Here is a 17053-nt window from a genome sequence, read left to right as displayed (position 1 = left end):
AATTCCTGATAATGCTTGATCCAGGATTTCGTTTTTATGGTAATCCAGCCCATGCCTGAAGAATAATACAATTTTTTATTTTCTCTGTGACCCAATGCAGTTCAAGACTTAACCGTCTTCCTGCCATTGCCGAAGCCCTTCGGCAATTGAAGCATTAATTTGATATTAACGCTTGCTGCCATTGCCGAAGCCCTTCGGCAATTGCCCTTTATTAGTGCATATGATTGATCAAGCCATAATGCTACTCACGTTAGCCGGTTAGCTAGCACTGTTGTTAGCACTGCACTGGATCGTTCATATTAATTCACCGTCGCCATAAGAATCCATTCTATCCGTTTCTTTCAATCGCCTGTATCTCCTATTCCTTGTCCCAGATGGCATTTTTGGTCAAAACAGCGTTTCTTTGACGGCACGAGCCGACGTTGTGGAGTGCAAAAATGTACCGGCATTTTTCGATCATGTAAACAAAGGTTGTCTTGGCAACGTAAAGCTGGCAGGGATAAGCTCACTTCCGGTTGAGGCAAAATGTGGCTTTTCAAAATAAGAGCTCAAATTAAAAAAATGCTGGCATGAATTAGGTCCTAATTTCTCAATAAATGGCAGCAGTAAAAGGGTTAATGTTCCATATACATTGAACGTTTAGTGTTAAACCTTTTACTACTATGTAATAGTATGTATTCATTAAAGGTCAATTTCCATCAGTATGACTTCAGAATTGATTATATTATTGCAGTTATTATTAGTCTATTTCACAATATGCTATTTACAATTGCAAGGTTTGTTGCTGATTCATAAAATGCACGATTCGCTACTGCGATTTTCAGTTTAACCTTTTTCGTACAAAAGGGTGAAATGGCCAATTACAAAATTGCTTTTTTATTAATGACCCAATTAAAGTGAAATTAATTGCTTCTGCAATTACATTAATTGCTTTTGCAATTAAGAAACTTCACAGCATGTATAGGTGACAAATCAGAAAACAGCCTAATCTTTACTGATACCTTCCTCCTGTAAACGCTCTCACACTGTGCTCTCGGCTTGATGATGATGATTCAGGTTTCTTTATTAGGAAAAAGACCCCTTGAGATGTATCATCTCCTTTTCGAGGGGCTCCATGTCACAGTCATTATCCCATTCTGACCTGAGATCAGATTCATACGAGGTTTCCGCCGGACACACACTGGTCTGATTAACCCATTCTGACCTGAGATCAGATTCTAAAAATGTCAGTCGTTCTTCGATTTTTCAAAAAATAGCAGACCTACAAGCTCATATCGCGCCACTCGGTGGCGCGATATGAGCTTGTAGATCTGCTATTTTTCAATAGCTAAAGCATAACATGATGCCAACACCAAAATGGGTGCCCGGTCAGAATGAGTTATTGCACATGTAAACGGTAAAACAAAACAAATTACATACAACTAACATGGTCAGGACAAAACACTAAACATTTGCAAACCTTGAAAACCTTACTTGCTTGATTTGGAGCACAGTTTGGCTCCTTAGTTTCACTAAAGAAGTTAGCGGTGAGATTTAAACAGCTATGCCACTTCTGTCCTTTTGTCCAATGGTTATTTTTCCCCTAGTTTAATTTGCCATCTACAAGGCGGCTGCAAACAATATATCTACAGGGTTTTACAACACACAAAGGATGCTTATCACACACTGTTTATGAGAAAGAAAGTACCGTATGCCTAATTGAACATTTCTTCAGCCAATAGACCCCACCGAAACACCACAGCTCAAACCTGCTTTGAGATTTCCCATGATGGCATAAGCTTCACACTCTTAACCCATTAGACCCGAGGATGATTCTACAAATGTCTTCTAAATCGTGACAGTTTTCTGAAATACCTATATGTCTCTGCAGCGGTTTTCAATATTTCATGTCAAGGACCCCAAAAATTATGTATTTGGCCGCTGACCCCCATCTGAAAATATGTTGTTCCAGGAACCCCCCAGAAGCAATTTGAGTTAAAAACGCTCGCTCTGAAAGAATATATATTCAATGATTTGCGACACCTTTTCACGATTTTCCAAAAATAGCACAGAGCGCCGCGCTACGAGCTTGTAGATCTGCTATTTTTCAATAGCCAAAGTGTAAAATAATGCTTAAAACACCAAAAGGGGTTCCCGCCCTGAATTGGTTAAAATGTGACTAATGTAAATGGGACGAGAGAAATCAAATGTGACTAAAGCGTATGGCAACAGAGAAAATCAATTGTCTCCTGAACAAATGGATGAGCTATTAAAATGATTGTGTGCCATAGGAATATATTATCTTCAACAGCTGGGAGCGGAGGCAACAGTAATTCATATTCCAAGTCCATCTAGGCACATTGTTTCACTTGAAGCTCCCACAAAGGCAATTAAAGCCACTCTCTGTATGAGCCCAACATGTAATTTATCTGCCTACTCTCATGCTAATGCTCTCGATTACAAAATGAAATTATGGAAGCCATTAAATGTTTAACGGAACACGCCTGAAAAGAATAAATGTGCTGTTTTTGTCGTCTTTCACCACAGTAGCCCTATAGTACTGTCCGTATTATGGGGCGAACATTGGGCGAAACTTGTCGATCTAATGCTCACAAAGTGTTACGAGATTGTAGATCTTTCATTTTTTGCACTAAAGATCTGGTGTAGCCGTATAGCGGACCAGTAGATCTGGTGTAGCCGTATAGCGGACCAGGATATCTGGTGTAGCCGTATAGCGGACCAGTAGATCTGGTGTAGCCGTATAGCGGACCAGTAGATCTGGTGTAGCCGTATAGCGGACCAGTAGATCTGGTGTAGCTGTATAGCGGACCAGGATATCTGGTGTAGCCGTATAGCGGACCAGGATATCTGGTGTAGCCGTATAGCGGACCAGTAGATCTGGTGTAGCCGTATAGCGGACCAGGATATCTGGTGTAGCTGTATAGCGGACCAGTAGATCTGGTGTAGCCGTATAGCGGACCAGGATATCTGGTGTAGCTGTATAGCGGACCAGTAGATCTGGTGTAGCCGTATAGCGGACCAGTAGATCTGGTGTAGCCGTATAGCGGACCAGTAGATCTGGTGTAGCCGTATAGCGGACCAGTAGATCTGGTGTAGCCGTATAGCGGACCAGTAGATCTGGTGTAGCCGTATAGCGGACCAGTAGATCTGGTGTAGCCGTATAGCAGACCAGTAGATCTGGTGTAGCCGTATAGCGGACCAGGATATCTGGTGTAGCCGTATAGCGGACCAGGATATCTGGTGTATAGCCGTATAGCGGACCAGGATATCTGGTGTATAGCCGTATAGCGGACCAGGATATCTGGTGTATAGCCGTATAGCGGACCAGGATATCTGGTGTAGCCGTATAGCGGACCAGTAGATCTGGTGTAGCCGTATAGCAGACCAGTAGATCTGGTGTAGCCGTATAGCAGACCAGTAGATCTGGTGTAGCCGTATAGCGGACCAGTAGATCTGGTGTAGCCGTATAGCGGACCAGTAGATCTGGTGTAGCCGTATAGCAGACCAGGAGATCTGGTGTAGCCGTATAGCGGACCAGTAGATCTGGTGTAGCCGTATAGCGGACCAGGAGATCTGGTGTAGCCGTATAGCGGACCAGTAGATCTGGTGTAGCCGTATAGCGGACCAGTAGATCTGGTGTAGCCGTATAGCGGACCAGTAGATCTGGTGTAGCTGTATAGCGGACCAGTAGATCTGGTGTAGCCGTATAGCGGACCAGGATATCTGGTGTAGCCGTATAGCGGACCAGGATATCTGGTGTAGCCGTATAGCGGACCAGGATATCTGGTGTATAGCCGTATAGCGGACCAGTAGATCTGGTGTAGCCGTATAGCGGACCAGGATATCTGGTGTAGCCGTATAGCGGACCAGGATATCTGGTGTAGCCGTATAGCGGACCAGGATATCTGGTGTATAGCCGTATATCAGACCAGGATATCTGGTGTAGCCGTATATCAGACCAGGATATCTGGTGTAGCCGTATATCAGACCAGGATATCTGGTGTATAGCCGTATAGCAGACCAGGAGATCTGGTGTAGCCGTATAGCGGACCAGGATATCTGGTGTATAGCCGTATATCAGACCAGGATATCTGGTGTAGCCGTATATCAGACCAGGATATCTGGTGTATAGCCGTATAGCAGACCAGGAGATCTGGTGTAGCCGTATAGCGGACCAGGATATCTGGTGTATAGCCGTATATCAGACCAGGATATCTGGTGTAGCCGTATATCAGACCAGGATATCTGGTGTAGCCGTATAGCGGACCAGGATATCTGGTGTAGCCGTATAGCGGACCAGGATATCTGGTGTAGCCGTATAGCGGACCAGGATATCTGGTGTAGCCGTATAGCGGACCAGGATATCTGGTGTAGCCGTATAGCGGACCAGGATATCTGGTGTATAGCCGTATAGCGGACCAGTAGATCTGGTGTAGCCGTATAGCGGACCAGGATATCTGGTGTAGCCGTATAGCGGACCAGGATATCTGGTGTAGCCGTATAGCGGACCAGGATATCTGGTGTATAGCCGTATATCAGACCAGGATATCTGGTGTAGCCGTATATCAGACCAGGATATCTGGTGTAGCCGTATATCAGACCAGGATATCTGGTGTATAGCCGTATAGCAGACCAGGAGATCTGGTGTAGCCGTATAGCGGACCAGGATATCTGGTGTATAGCCGTATATCAGACCAGGATATCTGGTGTAGCCGTATATCAGACCAGGATATCTGGTGTATAGCCGTATAGCAGACCAGGAGATCTGGTGTAGCCGTATAGCGGACCAGGATATCTGGTGTATAGCCGTATATCAGACCAGGATATCTGGTGTAGCCGTATATCAGACCAGGATATCTGGTGTAGCCGTATAGCGGACCAGGATATCTGGTGTAGCCGTATAGCGGACCAGGATATCTGGTGTAGCCGTATAGCGGACCAGGATATCTGGTGTAGCCGTATAGCGGACCAGGATATCTGGTGTAGCCGTATAGCGGACCAGGATATCTGGTGTAGCCGTATATCAGACCAGGATATCTGGTGTAGCCGTATAGCGGACCAGGATATCTGGTGTAGCCGTATAGCGGACCAGGATATCTGGTGTAGCCGTATAGCGGACCAGGATATCTGGTGTAGCCGTATAGCGGACCAGGATATCTGGTGTAGCCGTATAGCGGACCAGGATATCTGGTGTATAGCCGTATAGCGGACCAGTAGATCTGGTGTAGCCGTATAGCGGACCAGGATATCTGGTGTAGCCGTATAGCGGACCAGGATATCTGGTGTAGCCGTATAGCGGACCAGGATATCTGGTGTATAGCCGTATATCAGACCAGGATATCTGGTGTAGCCGTATATCAGACCAGGATATCTGGTGTAGCCGTATATCAGACCAGGATATCTGGTGTATAGCCGTATAGCAGACCAGGAGATCTGGTGTAGCCGTATAGCGGACCAGGATATCTGGTGTATAGCCGTATATCAGACCAGGATATCTGGTGTAGCCGTATATCAGACCAGGATATCTGGTGTATAGCCGTATAGCAGACCAGGAGATCTGGTGTAGCCGTATAGCGGACCAGGATATCTGGTGTATAGCCGTATATCAGACCAGGATATCTGGTGTAGCCGTATATCAGACCAGGATATCTGGTGTAGCCGTATAGCGGACCAGGATATCTGGTGTAGCCGTATAGCGGACCAGGATATCTGGTGTAGCCGTATAGCGGACCAGGATATCTGGTGTAGCCGTATAGCGGACCAGGATATCTGGTGTAGCCGTATAGCGGACCAGGATATCTGGTGTAGCCGTATATCAGACCAGGATATCTGGTGTAGCCGTATAGCGGACCAGGATATCTGGTGTAGCCGTATAGCGGACCAGGATATCTGGTGTAGCCGTATAGCGGACCAGGATATCTGGTGTAGCCGTATATCAGACCAGGATATCTGGTGTAGCCGTATAGCAGACCAGGATATCTGGTGTAGCCGTATAGCAGACCAGGATATCTGGTGTATAGCCGTATAGCGGACCAGGATATCTGGTGTAGCCGTATAGCGGACCAGGATATCTGGTGTAGCCGTATAGCGGACCAGGATATCTGGTGTAGCCGTATAGCAGACCAGGAGATCTGGTGGGGGGAACATTTTCGATAACGTCCCAACCGGAATTAACATTTAGTGTTGCGCTCCCAGCCTGTGGAGCGATGCGATCGGATTTGATATCAATAAATCTCCGTCCTTTTATTAATCTCCGTCCTGAGAGCGGAGCGTTACTTTATTGATAGGACGGAGAACTCTGTTTGACTAAGTAGATATACTGTATAGGATATATGACCAGAGGAGTCATGCATTTCTTCCCAGAGAGCAATATTTTACCAGTATTGTAGGGTTTTTTTTGTGAGTGAGATTATGCCAACTGTGTGGCATCATTGTTACAATTCCACAACTTTATATCAGCAATCCATAACGTCCATAATGTCCTAGACTGGGTCTGTTGGTGCCATTGATCCCAGGTGGAACGCAATCAGGTGACTGGTGATCGTTAATGGAAAAACGTGATCTGTTAATGCACGCGGGCCGTCTTTTTATCGCTGCATATCTTTCACCTATTATGACATGCCCAGGATATGGATGAGAGGGTTTAAGTGGTTACAGTCCAGGGTCCAGGGATACGATAAAATATATTACGAGGAGAAAAAGTATATATAATCCTTTCATGAAATATTTACAGCAGCCTATTGATAAACACAGTTCAACTCTCAGAGGTGCAGATATGCTTCAGTGGACAGCATTTAACCAAGACATCAGACAAAGTCGTCTGGGCTTCAGATAAAGACTGAATATTAAACACTTTAAAAACAGCCAGAGCCTCTCAGCAGGTGTGAAAAGGTGGCACAGAATGCAAATATTCTTTTTCTTTTTTTGCTTTAGTCAAAAGTGTGTTTGAGTGTCTTTCTTGAAAGCAAAAATCGTAGGATATTTAGTCGACTAAAACTAGAAACTAAAACATTCCAGGTGACTAAAATGTGACTAAAACTAAATGGAAACTATTCAACAGACTATGACTAAAACTAAAATAGAAATGTGCTGCCAAAAACAACACTGACAGAGAAAGAAAGAGAGAGAGAGATCGATCTAACAAGCAGAAAGGTAATTCCACCACTGGGGAGCCAGCAGGGATGAGAGTGAATGGTGCCCAGGTTGTCACGGTGAAGGAAGGATTAAGTGTCCAGGCTTGATGGAAAGCACGGACAAAGCTTGCACACAGCGGGCCGGGACCACAAACCTGAGGCAACGAGGGCCAGTACCTTTGACGATAACGATTAGGTGGGCTGCAGCTGCTGCACCCTGGATGACTTGTTGTGGATGCAGATTACGTACTCGCCGTTTTCTTTGGGCCGTCTGTCTCGCTTGGAGGAAGTTGCAGTAGGCATGAGGACTGGGGACGAATAAAGCTTGTAGCAGAGAAACGCCTCTGACGAGGAAGGCCCAAAAAAGAGATATTTTGAGTATGAACCTTTAGGATTGAGTTGTTGATGCAAAGAGAGCCTCTTCATGACTAGCCAGGCTATCTCATGACAGCTGCTTGCCAAGAGATAGCATGCCCTCTCAACTCACTTGCTGTACGGTAGCTGTTGTCAAGTACAGCTAAAGGGATCGAATCATATTATAACATGACATGCACACAATGTCCTGCATGTACTATGGATGGGAGTGTGTACAGTAGCTGTGCTGTAACGGTGAATAAGAGACATGAGAATCATATCACAGTGAGAAGTATATCTATTCTTCAATTTCCCTCGTTTAAATTCCTGCTGTGGTTTTTGAATGGACATCGATCCACTTGAGTCCCATTGCATATCAAGATCTCAATAATATACACTATCCTGGCATGATTACCTAGCCAACAAACTACACGATATGTTATAATAAGTGCAGTATACCTATACCTACCCCTCCTTAGCAACAGTGTAAAAACAACAAATAAAAGTAAAAGAACAACAACCCTGTAATTGCCTAGTGGAAATCCAATAACATTGCAAATGTCACAATTCTACCTGCATACTGTACAACCATGCAGGTGGAATTTGTAAACAAGTCACCCGTGACAGGTACCCACAATAAAATACACTGCCATAATTCCACATCTTATAAATAAATCATGCCATTTCTTGGCTTCTAACAGATTACCATACACTCAAATATTGATTTGAATAACAACATTTTAACAGCGATACGTATCACGATACATGGTTGACGATACGATACATGGACGATATTGGTTCATTATGGCGATACGATACGATTCAATTATTAGAAATCGATACAGTAACTATTTAAAATGCATGACACATACATGACATTAAACTAAGTAATTAATCCCCTCATTTTCTTTTATCTTCTAAAAATTGCTAAATACCATGCACAAAAATGTAGTACTAGTAACAGATAAAAACTAGACTAAAATGTTAGGAAGGGACTAGTGGACAAGAGATCCAGTATAAGTCATTTTACACTTGGTTGCATGCTGAAAATAGCAGATCTAGCAATAGTAGATTGTGTGTAAAATCAGTCATTTTGACGGCATCAAGGCCCGCCAAAAGACTTTTTTTTTTTCTTTAAAAATGTTATCCCACGATTTTGTAACCCAGTTTTCTTTTCACCCAGTGCCAATTATCTAATGTAATCCTGGGCGCTACACTTCCTCTGCCAACCTGGGGGGGGCAGCGGACTGACCTCATGCCTCCTTCTATGCATGAGGAGTCCAAGCTGCTTCTTTTCACCTGACAGAGGGGAATTTCCCCGGCCGGACGTAGCGCGTGGAAGGGACACGTTATTCCGATCAGTTCCTTTCCCCTCCATCAGGCGCCCCGGCTGGCCAGGGGGAGGTAGTTTTAGAGACCATGGGATTACGGCATGTTTTTGTGAGGGTATCTACCCTATAGGGGACACGGGGAGAACATGCAAACTCCACACAGAAAGGCCCTATTGCCAACCCCCGCCTCGGGTATGGGCACTGATGACACGGAGGAGGGAACACGCCACCAGCACCCACAGCGTCCCCAGCGGGAATCGAACCCAGGACCTTCTAGCTGTGAGGCGACAGCACTACCAACTGTGCCACCGTGCCCCTTTGCCAAAACACATCATATGATATTTAGTTGACTAAAACTAGACTAACACTAAAACATTCCAGGTGACTGAAATGTGACTAAGACTAAATGCAAATGGAAACTATTCAAGAGACTACGACTAAAACTAAAATCTAAATGTACTGCCTAAAACACTGCAGTTATACTATATCATTCTAGCCATAGTTGTCACCGTGCTTGTCTTTGTTGTTAAAATGTAAGACAAATGACAAGCTGAATACATTATTATACAGAATCCTGAAGCACATTATATTTAGGTTTTTGAATTGCATAACATAACGGTCTCATCCTTGTCCTATATTATTAAGTGAGCTACTATATGAGAGAGAGGCCGATAAATGCAAAGACATGCAAATCCCAGATGTACAGTACAGTATATACTACACGCTATATAGGCTGGGTTCTGGTTCAAAACAAAGTTAAGCTGTGTAGAAGAATAACAATCTGCACACATTGCTTCTCCCACATGCAATTTTACTTGGTAAAGTAAAAGTCAAATTGCATTTGGGAGCAGCAATACTGGTGTGTGTGTGTGGACTGGATTTGTATTCTTGTTTATACTGTCATTCTATACTGTGACACACCTTAAAATGATTCAGATGAGAGATGGCACAGCCTGGGAAGCCACAGCGTTATTAGACACCCAGTCTCGTTTTGTGTGCATGGTATATACTCTGTCTCTGTCTGCTATACCAGGGACGTGCAGAGAGTTTTAGAGGGCAGGGGCTGAAATCCCGTAATAGGGCACTTTTGGACGAAAATAGCTGATCTACAAGCTCACAACGCATCACGCTGCGACGCGTTGAGAGCTTGTAAGATCAGCTATTTTAGGGTCGCAACAACCCAGCACTCTTTAGACAGTGGAGATGCATGTGTACGACATGGATTTCTAAACGCATTTGTGCAACGCAGAAAAAAATGCTGTGTTCAAGTTCAGGAGACTTTGGGGAAAAAAGCAATTCTCCTGAAGGCTGCCTTACGGTATGGCATGGAAAGGAGTTGCATTCGCATTTCTTTCACCATGTAGTAAATGCTGCTTTCATGGTCTGGAGAGGGCAGTTGTTTTACAGACGGGTGAAGGGCAGGGGCTGAAGCCCCCTTTGATGTATAATATGTGTACATCAAAGGGGTGTACACATGCTGGAATTTTGCTGGCACGCACGCACAAATTGGAGACGGAAGCATCAGCAGAATTGAGCAGCATGCAGTCTCAAACCACAGGGAGTACCCCCTACAGCTTAGCTTATAGTTATAGATGATGGTCTCAGTGTGGACACACACACACACACACACACACACACACACACACACACACACACACACACACAAACTTTAAATTCAATTCAATGGGCTTTATTGGCATGAGAAAACATACGTTTACATTGCCAAAGCTAAAAGTGGAACAATCTCTCTCTTTCTCTCTGGACACATACATACACACAACACACTGAAGCATAAACAAACAGATACAGAGAGACACACTACTCACCCTCGCAGACAGACGGCCCTCCCGCTGTTGCTCCCGGGGAGCGACTGGAGGGCGGAAGTGTGTCTCTGGGCCATCTGCCGCAGAGAGGGATATAGATGTCACAAACATACACACACACACACACACACAGGCTGAAGAGTTGGACTGGCTCAGGACGATAGAGTTTGGGAAAGTTTGGAAGCTCCTCTCTGCATCATGTCTTAAGTGTGTTTGTGTGTGTGCGTGTGCGTGTGCGTGTGTGTGCGTGTGCGTGTGTGCGTGTGCGTGTCCGCGTGCGTGTGCGCTTCATAGGCCCATGTTTTATAAATGCCCCGTCCCCAGCCTAAGTCTATGGACTTATTTAATGTTTGTTTAGGGCAGTAAAAAATGATACCCTCCCTAGCTGGGCCTCTCACTTCACACAAGTGTGATTTTATTTTACTCACCTGTGACAACCTTCTATACTTCCCCCTCTCTCTCTCTCTCTCTCTCTCTCTCCTATAGGTCATTTGACAGCCTATCAGATGACGGCGAAGAAACCAGAGCCAGGTACCTCTACAGGCAATGGGTGGGGCTGGGTTTGACCGACGTCCGTCTATCCAATCACACGGTTCTGCTCAGTCTGCCCGGGCCCGCCCCCAACACCGTAACGGACGCGTCCAGCGGCCAATGTTTCCTTTCCAACGGGACGCCGTGTGACCAGCGAGGTCCAGCTCAGACTCCTCCTCCTGACCTGCAGTTCTCGTACGCGGCGTACTCCGCTGTGGGAAGTCTCCAGGTACGACTAGCCGCTGTTGACATTTACACTTTAACAATCAAAATGTCAAATGTCTCCAGGGCATTATGCTAATTTCGGTGGGAAAATGTTCAAATGGTTAAAACACTTAAAAAAAATTGTTAAGGGTCACTAGCCAGGGCCTACGGCTTGCACCTCTCCCTTCTTGTCTTTTAGAATGCTACAGTTTGCAGTCTTAAAACCCCAAGTTGACCTAACAATGGGTGCCCTCGCTTCATCTCAGTGCTTTTGATTTATGCGTATGAGTATATTGTCTCTGCAACAAAAGTTCCACATTTTGTTCTTTGGTAAGTAAATGTGTTGCTGTTGATGTTATCTCAGGCGTGAATTTTGAAGATGCTACTGTATGTGCTGCTTTTTAAATGCTTCAATAAGTGATTTGTGAGTCTGACCATTAGGCTGCACCTGGACTGAACTGGACTGGACTGGCTTGTAGATCTGGTCATTTTGAAAAATCGTGAAAATGTGGCGCAAATCTTTGAATATATAGAGTTTTTAACTCAAATCTTTGCTTCTGAGGGTGTCCCTGGAACTACATATTTTCAGATGGTGGTCGGTGGCCAATTACATATAGTTTATGGGGTCCTTGACATGGAATATTGAGCACCACTGATATAGAAACATAGGTATAGAAAACTGACCTGTCAGGTCAAAATGGCTTAAAGGAGAATTCCGGACTAGCATTTTTTTTACCGTAATCTGATGAATCAGCTGAAAAAATGACATAACTCCATCCAGAGCGCACCGCACCTCCGACCGCTGGGTCTTACGCTAAATCCATTATTTTGATTCGTGTCCTATACCGTCCTATACTGTATGTATTGAAGAAAAGGGGGAGGGGGTGCATCACCTGTCTAATGGAGAAGTGATTATTTCCTCTCCCTTTGGCCTATATACTGAAAGGTGGATGTTCAGGCCTAGCTGTTTGAAAGGAAGCCAGTGATCTGCATCCATTTAATCCTGTCATTGTCTCAGTCTTGCCCTCCAGCTAGTGGGGCAAGTGCAGGTTTATCAGAAAAGGCCACAGCTAAAGGTTGCATGCTGTTAAATGTTACTGTCCCACCCACAGTTCAAGGTGTACAGGCGTCTCAGTCTTTAGATCCCCAACATGTTGTGGCGTGGCCTGAACTGTCACCATTTATGGTAAATGGTAAATTTATATATATATAGCACATTTATAGCGCATTTATATAGCGCCTTTATCCAATTCACTGCATCAATATGGTGTCTACTACTACTACTACTACTACTACTACTACTAGTGGGAAAGCCACGTCTGAAGAGGTGGGTTTTGGGGGTATTTTAAGAAGAAGAGTGGTTGCTTTGATGCGAGTTGGATCATGAACCATAACATAGAAAATGCAGAATGTGTATAGCTGTAGTAGACCATTATTCTTGCATAAATAATGCATTTGGGTTTCGTCTCTCAGAATAAATTTACATGTGCTAAAGAGAAAATTAGTTGTAGTTGTGTATTTTACGTATAGTCGTATACTGTATAATATTAACCAAATATATATATAATGTGTCACATTGTGATGCACGATGAGCTTGTAGTTGTTTACCTATAATGACATGCCTAAATAATGGAGGCCAGGTTGAACGTAGTTAACCCAGATCTACAAGCTGGTTAACCCAGATCTACAAGCTCGTAGCGCGGCACTTGTCTCGGTGCCGCACTACAAGCTTGTAGATCTGCTATTTTTCAAAAATCGTGAAGATGTGGCGCAAATCTTTGAATAATATAATATCATTCTTTTAATTAATATACCGTAATTTCCGGACTATAAGCTGCGGCTTTTTACCCATGATTTGAACCCTGCGGCTTATACAACGGTGCGGCTAATCTATGGATTTTTACAGCTAACGCAGAGCCATCTCAGGCTCTGAGCTAACGTAGCTGCGGCTTATAGTCCGGTGCGGTTTATAGTCCGGTGCGGCTTGTATATGGGATTTTCCCTAAATTTGGCTGGTGCGGCTTATATTCAGGTGCGGCTTATAGTCCGGAAATTACGGTATATAATTCTGGGGAGGTCCCTGGAACAACATATTTTCAGATGGGGGTCGGCGGCCAATTACATATATTTTTGGGGGTCCTTGACATGAACATGTTTGAGAACCACTGATATTGAAACATGAGGTATTTCAGAAAACGGTCAGGATTTAGAAGACATTTGTAGAATGTGGTCTGGGGTCTAAATGGGTTAAAGGGCTATACCAGCTTCACAGTATACCGTACCCTTTCCCCGCTAACAAACATTATTTACATTAAAATGTTACACAACTTACATGAATGATGAAAAGAAAAGAAAGTTTTAGAAAATGGTCGTCAATAGTAACTGCGAGTCGTAGTAAATGGGCTAAACATGTCAGACCACTGCTATGGTCCTTTAAGAGGAAAGGTATGTTTACATTACATAATATTCAGTCTAGTGCTGTGCTGTGCTGTGGAGTACTGCATGCTTATTTTTTTTATTTCTAAATAGGTCATACTCAAGAGGATCATTCTTATATAAATAGAGTAGAAATAGAACTTCCGTTGGTGGACCGCCTCTAGTCATTACCTAGAGACAAAAAGATAAAGTGTGGATATTACAATCTCAGATAGTGTCGAGATTCCCCAGCTTTAACGGAGCACCAAAGAGCTCACGGCGGCTTGCCGGGGTAAATTCCAATAGCATGATATTTGCGTCATGCTAGCTAGATGCATTGCAAGCCTTTTCGCCATCCTTCAGGAGTGTGAAGGTTAATGGCAGTCATTATGCATGTAGTCGGCCCCACACTAGTTCACAGACACGCCAAGATACACATAACTAAGAAATACAACCGTACTATTTTTAGAGGGTTTTTTTATACTTTACTCTGCATCCCAGGAACAGAGCATGCAGAACGCTGAAGGAGATGCTTGTTATTCCCCAGAGCCCATGGCTGGCCTCAGGGCAGATGAAAAGTTGGGATGGTTCTCTGAATACCAAGTTTCTCTCCTATCCCACCCCCCAAACCCCCCCTCCATGCTTTTTAGCTCTATCCATTCATCTGTCCGTTCGGTCTGAGTCTACCCCGAGGAGGATCACAGTCATCCATCACCGGATTATTTCCGAGCCCTGTTCCTGTGCGCTGACTTGAATTAAGCGTTGGATTGCCGTATCTAAACATGGCTTTTAGACAATTATATATGGCATTGGTGATGGATGGGTGGTGTTTCAGGCGATGTATTGAGGGCTAATGGGTCCTGCTAGGGTTTCGCTGGTCTTGTGGGGACTGTTCTCTTCCAAGGCTAACACTAGACACACAAACACACAAACAAACAGGCATTACACGCATGTAGTCTGTGATTCATTAGGCTGGTATATTCTCATGTTTGAAACCTGGCAACCCCTATAATACAGGGCATGTCATAGTAGGTCGACATACGTACTGTATGGTCGACATCCGGTGAAAATACAAAATAGGCATATACTTTCAGCAAAAAATAGAGCTGCTCTGCAAACTCACAATGTGCCACGATGCAGTATTTTCAGCAAACTAAATGTTCTGTTGCCTACAGTATAACATATCAAACAAACTAAATGTTCCGTTCCCTACAGTATAACATATAAAACAAACTAAATGTTCTGTTGCCTACAGGATAACATATAAAACAAACTAGATGTTCTGTTGCCTACAGTATAACTTAAAACAAACTAAATGTTCTGTCGCCTACAGTACAACATATAAAACAAAAACATGTCACAATTGGGTGGAAAGTCTGGTCTCTGTGTTACTAAATCACTGTGCGATAAGGTCGGGACTCGGGAGTGGATGATATCGTACTTTAGTTTTCAGTTCTGTTTCCTTTCCTCTTAGACAATGCATTCATGCATGTCTCCGATAGCTGGACAGAATCATTCTGTCTACCCCTAACTATAACTTTATTGTGTTGCATCTCGACCCGTCGGATGTGGTTGTGGTGGACACATGTGAATGTTGTAACACATGTTTTGATCTGTTGCACATGAGAATATTTTGAATATTCTATGATTGTATTTATGTATATAATGAATGGTCTGTGTCTCCAGGCGGCGGTGGCTCAGGGGTAGAGTGGCTGCATGGAAACTGCAAGTTTGCCAGTTCGAACCCGGGCTCCCCCAGAGTTAGTGTCGAAGTGTCCTTGAGCAAGGCACTGAACCCCTAATTGCTCCTGATGTGCAGGTTTGGTGCCTTGCATGGTTCCCTCCGCCAGTGTATGAATGTGTGTGTGAATGGGTGAATGGAATGCACAATCTATGTAACTATATAACCAACGCCCTTACATCGCGTTACGTTACATAACGAAACTACTATTTGCAATAATTTGTAACCTAACGCTTTACATTTCCCATTCCATAACGGCGTTATAATTACTGTGCGTGTGTTAACCGCGTTATGGCGTTATGTCAACTTCGCTCCGTGAGTCAGACTGTCATACAGGCGTCGTCTCTGTGCTGTTGGCAAGATTTAAAAATAATAAAGCCCCGACTGTCTGCGGAGTTTATTTCTCCTGCCTTCTGTGAGATTTATTTATCCTTCCAAGCCCACTATCCTGCGTCTACTACATCGTCTAGTTCACTTAAGAAATAAAAGTTATAAGTATAGCTTTTATTTTGAAGAGGAGGAAGTTGTTTGGGTTGTAGCCAGCTGCCATGACAGTCTAGTAGTCTACTCGACTAGAAGTGCCGGGTGATAGTGGAATAATAACAACAACATGCTTTTAGCCAAAGTTCATAAAACCGCATGCGTCTATGACTTAAACAATGTAGGCTAAACACTTTGGAATTACGTTAAACATGGTATATCCTCTGTGGCGGCGTCATTAGGTGAGTACTAGCCCAAAATGTTAGATTCTCGTAGAGGTTTTTTTTCGATTCTGACTAATCTCTCTACGAGAGTCTAAACGTTAACCCCGCCCCTAACGTCGAGAATGCAACCTTGGTGCCTTTAAATCACTCTTACCTTGTACAAATGCAAAATCTAAGCTGCTTTTAATTTTGCCCCACTTGTTTGTGACGTCTACGGAACCATATTAAACCCTGTCAATGCTTATTTTTCAATAAAAAAGGTATTTTAGTTATACTCAGTTTCTGAATCCTCCATTGTAAATGCGGTAAACGGCGCAACAGAATATTGCCCGCGCCCCTAGCGGCCAGGGTTCTCTTGCGCATTTACAATGGAGAGAAAAGCAAGATGGCCGCGAGAATCTAAATTTTTTGGCTAGGTGAGTACTAATGAATTGTTAAGTTTCATAGTATCATTCATCATCAACGACAGCTGGCTGTTGTTGATGCCTCCCAAAATGAACAGGTTACAGCCTACAGGATTCTCATTATGTTACTGTCACTGCCTGCAAGGATGGCCGCCGTGCCATTTCTTATAAACTATCTCATTCATACGTGGGTCGTCGTAGGTCCACGTGAAGTTGTTGTTGTTCATGCGCCACGGTGCGCGGCGTGGAGAGGGCATCGGATGGCTGCCGTGCCATTTCTTATAAACTTTCTAATTCATACGTGGGTCGTCGTGGGTCCACGTGGAGTTGTTGTTGTTGTTCATGCGCTACGGTGCGCGGCGTGGAGAGGGCATCAGAGCGCAGAGCAACAGCCTAGTAATAGTATGGCATAT

The 17053-nt window shown here is 44.1% G+C and overlaps 1 protein-coding gene across 1 annotated transcript in view; it reads left to right on the top strand.

Annotated features, from left to right (window-relative positions):
• The window catches only part of naaladl2 (N-acetylated alpha-linked acidic dipeptidase like 2), a 402484-nt gene that overhangs the window by 188802 nt on the left and 196629 nt on the right, over nt 1-17053 (top strand). Inside the window, exon 6 of the mRNA XM_083768092.1 lies at nt 11128-11401. Coding sequence (XP_083624218.1) covers nt 11128-11401 — 274 coding nt within the window. The remainder of the gene's footprint in view (nt 1-11127; nt 11402-17053) is intronic.

Source organism: Protomyctophum parallelum, assembly GCF_964188405.1.
Source record: "Protomyctophum parallelum genome assembly, chromosome: 6".
Taxonomy (NCBI): Eukaryota; Metazoa; Chordata; class Actinopteri; order Myctophiformes; family Myctophidae; genus Protomyctophum; species Protomyctophum parallelum.
The sequence above is the reverse complement of the archived record's forward strand: the minus strand, read 5'-3'. Positions and strand labels throughout refer to the sequence as shown.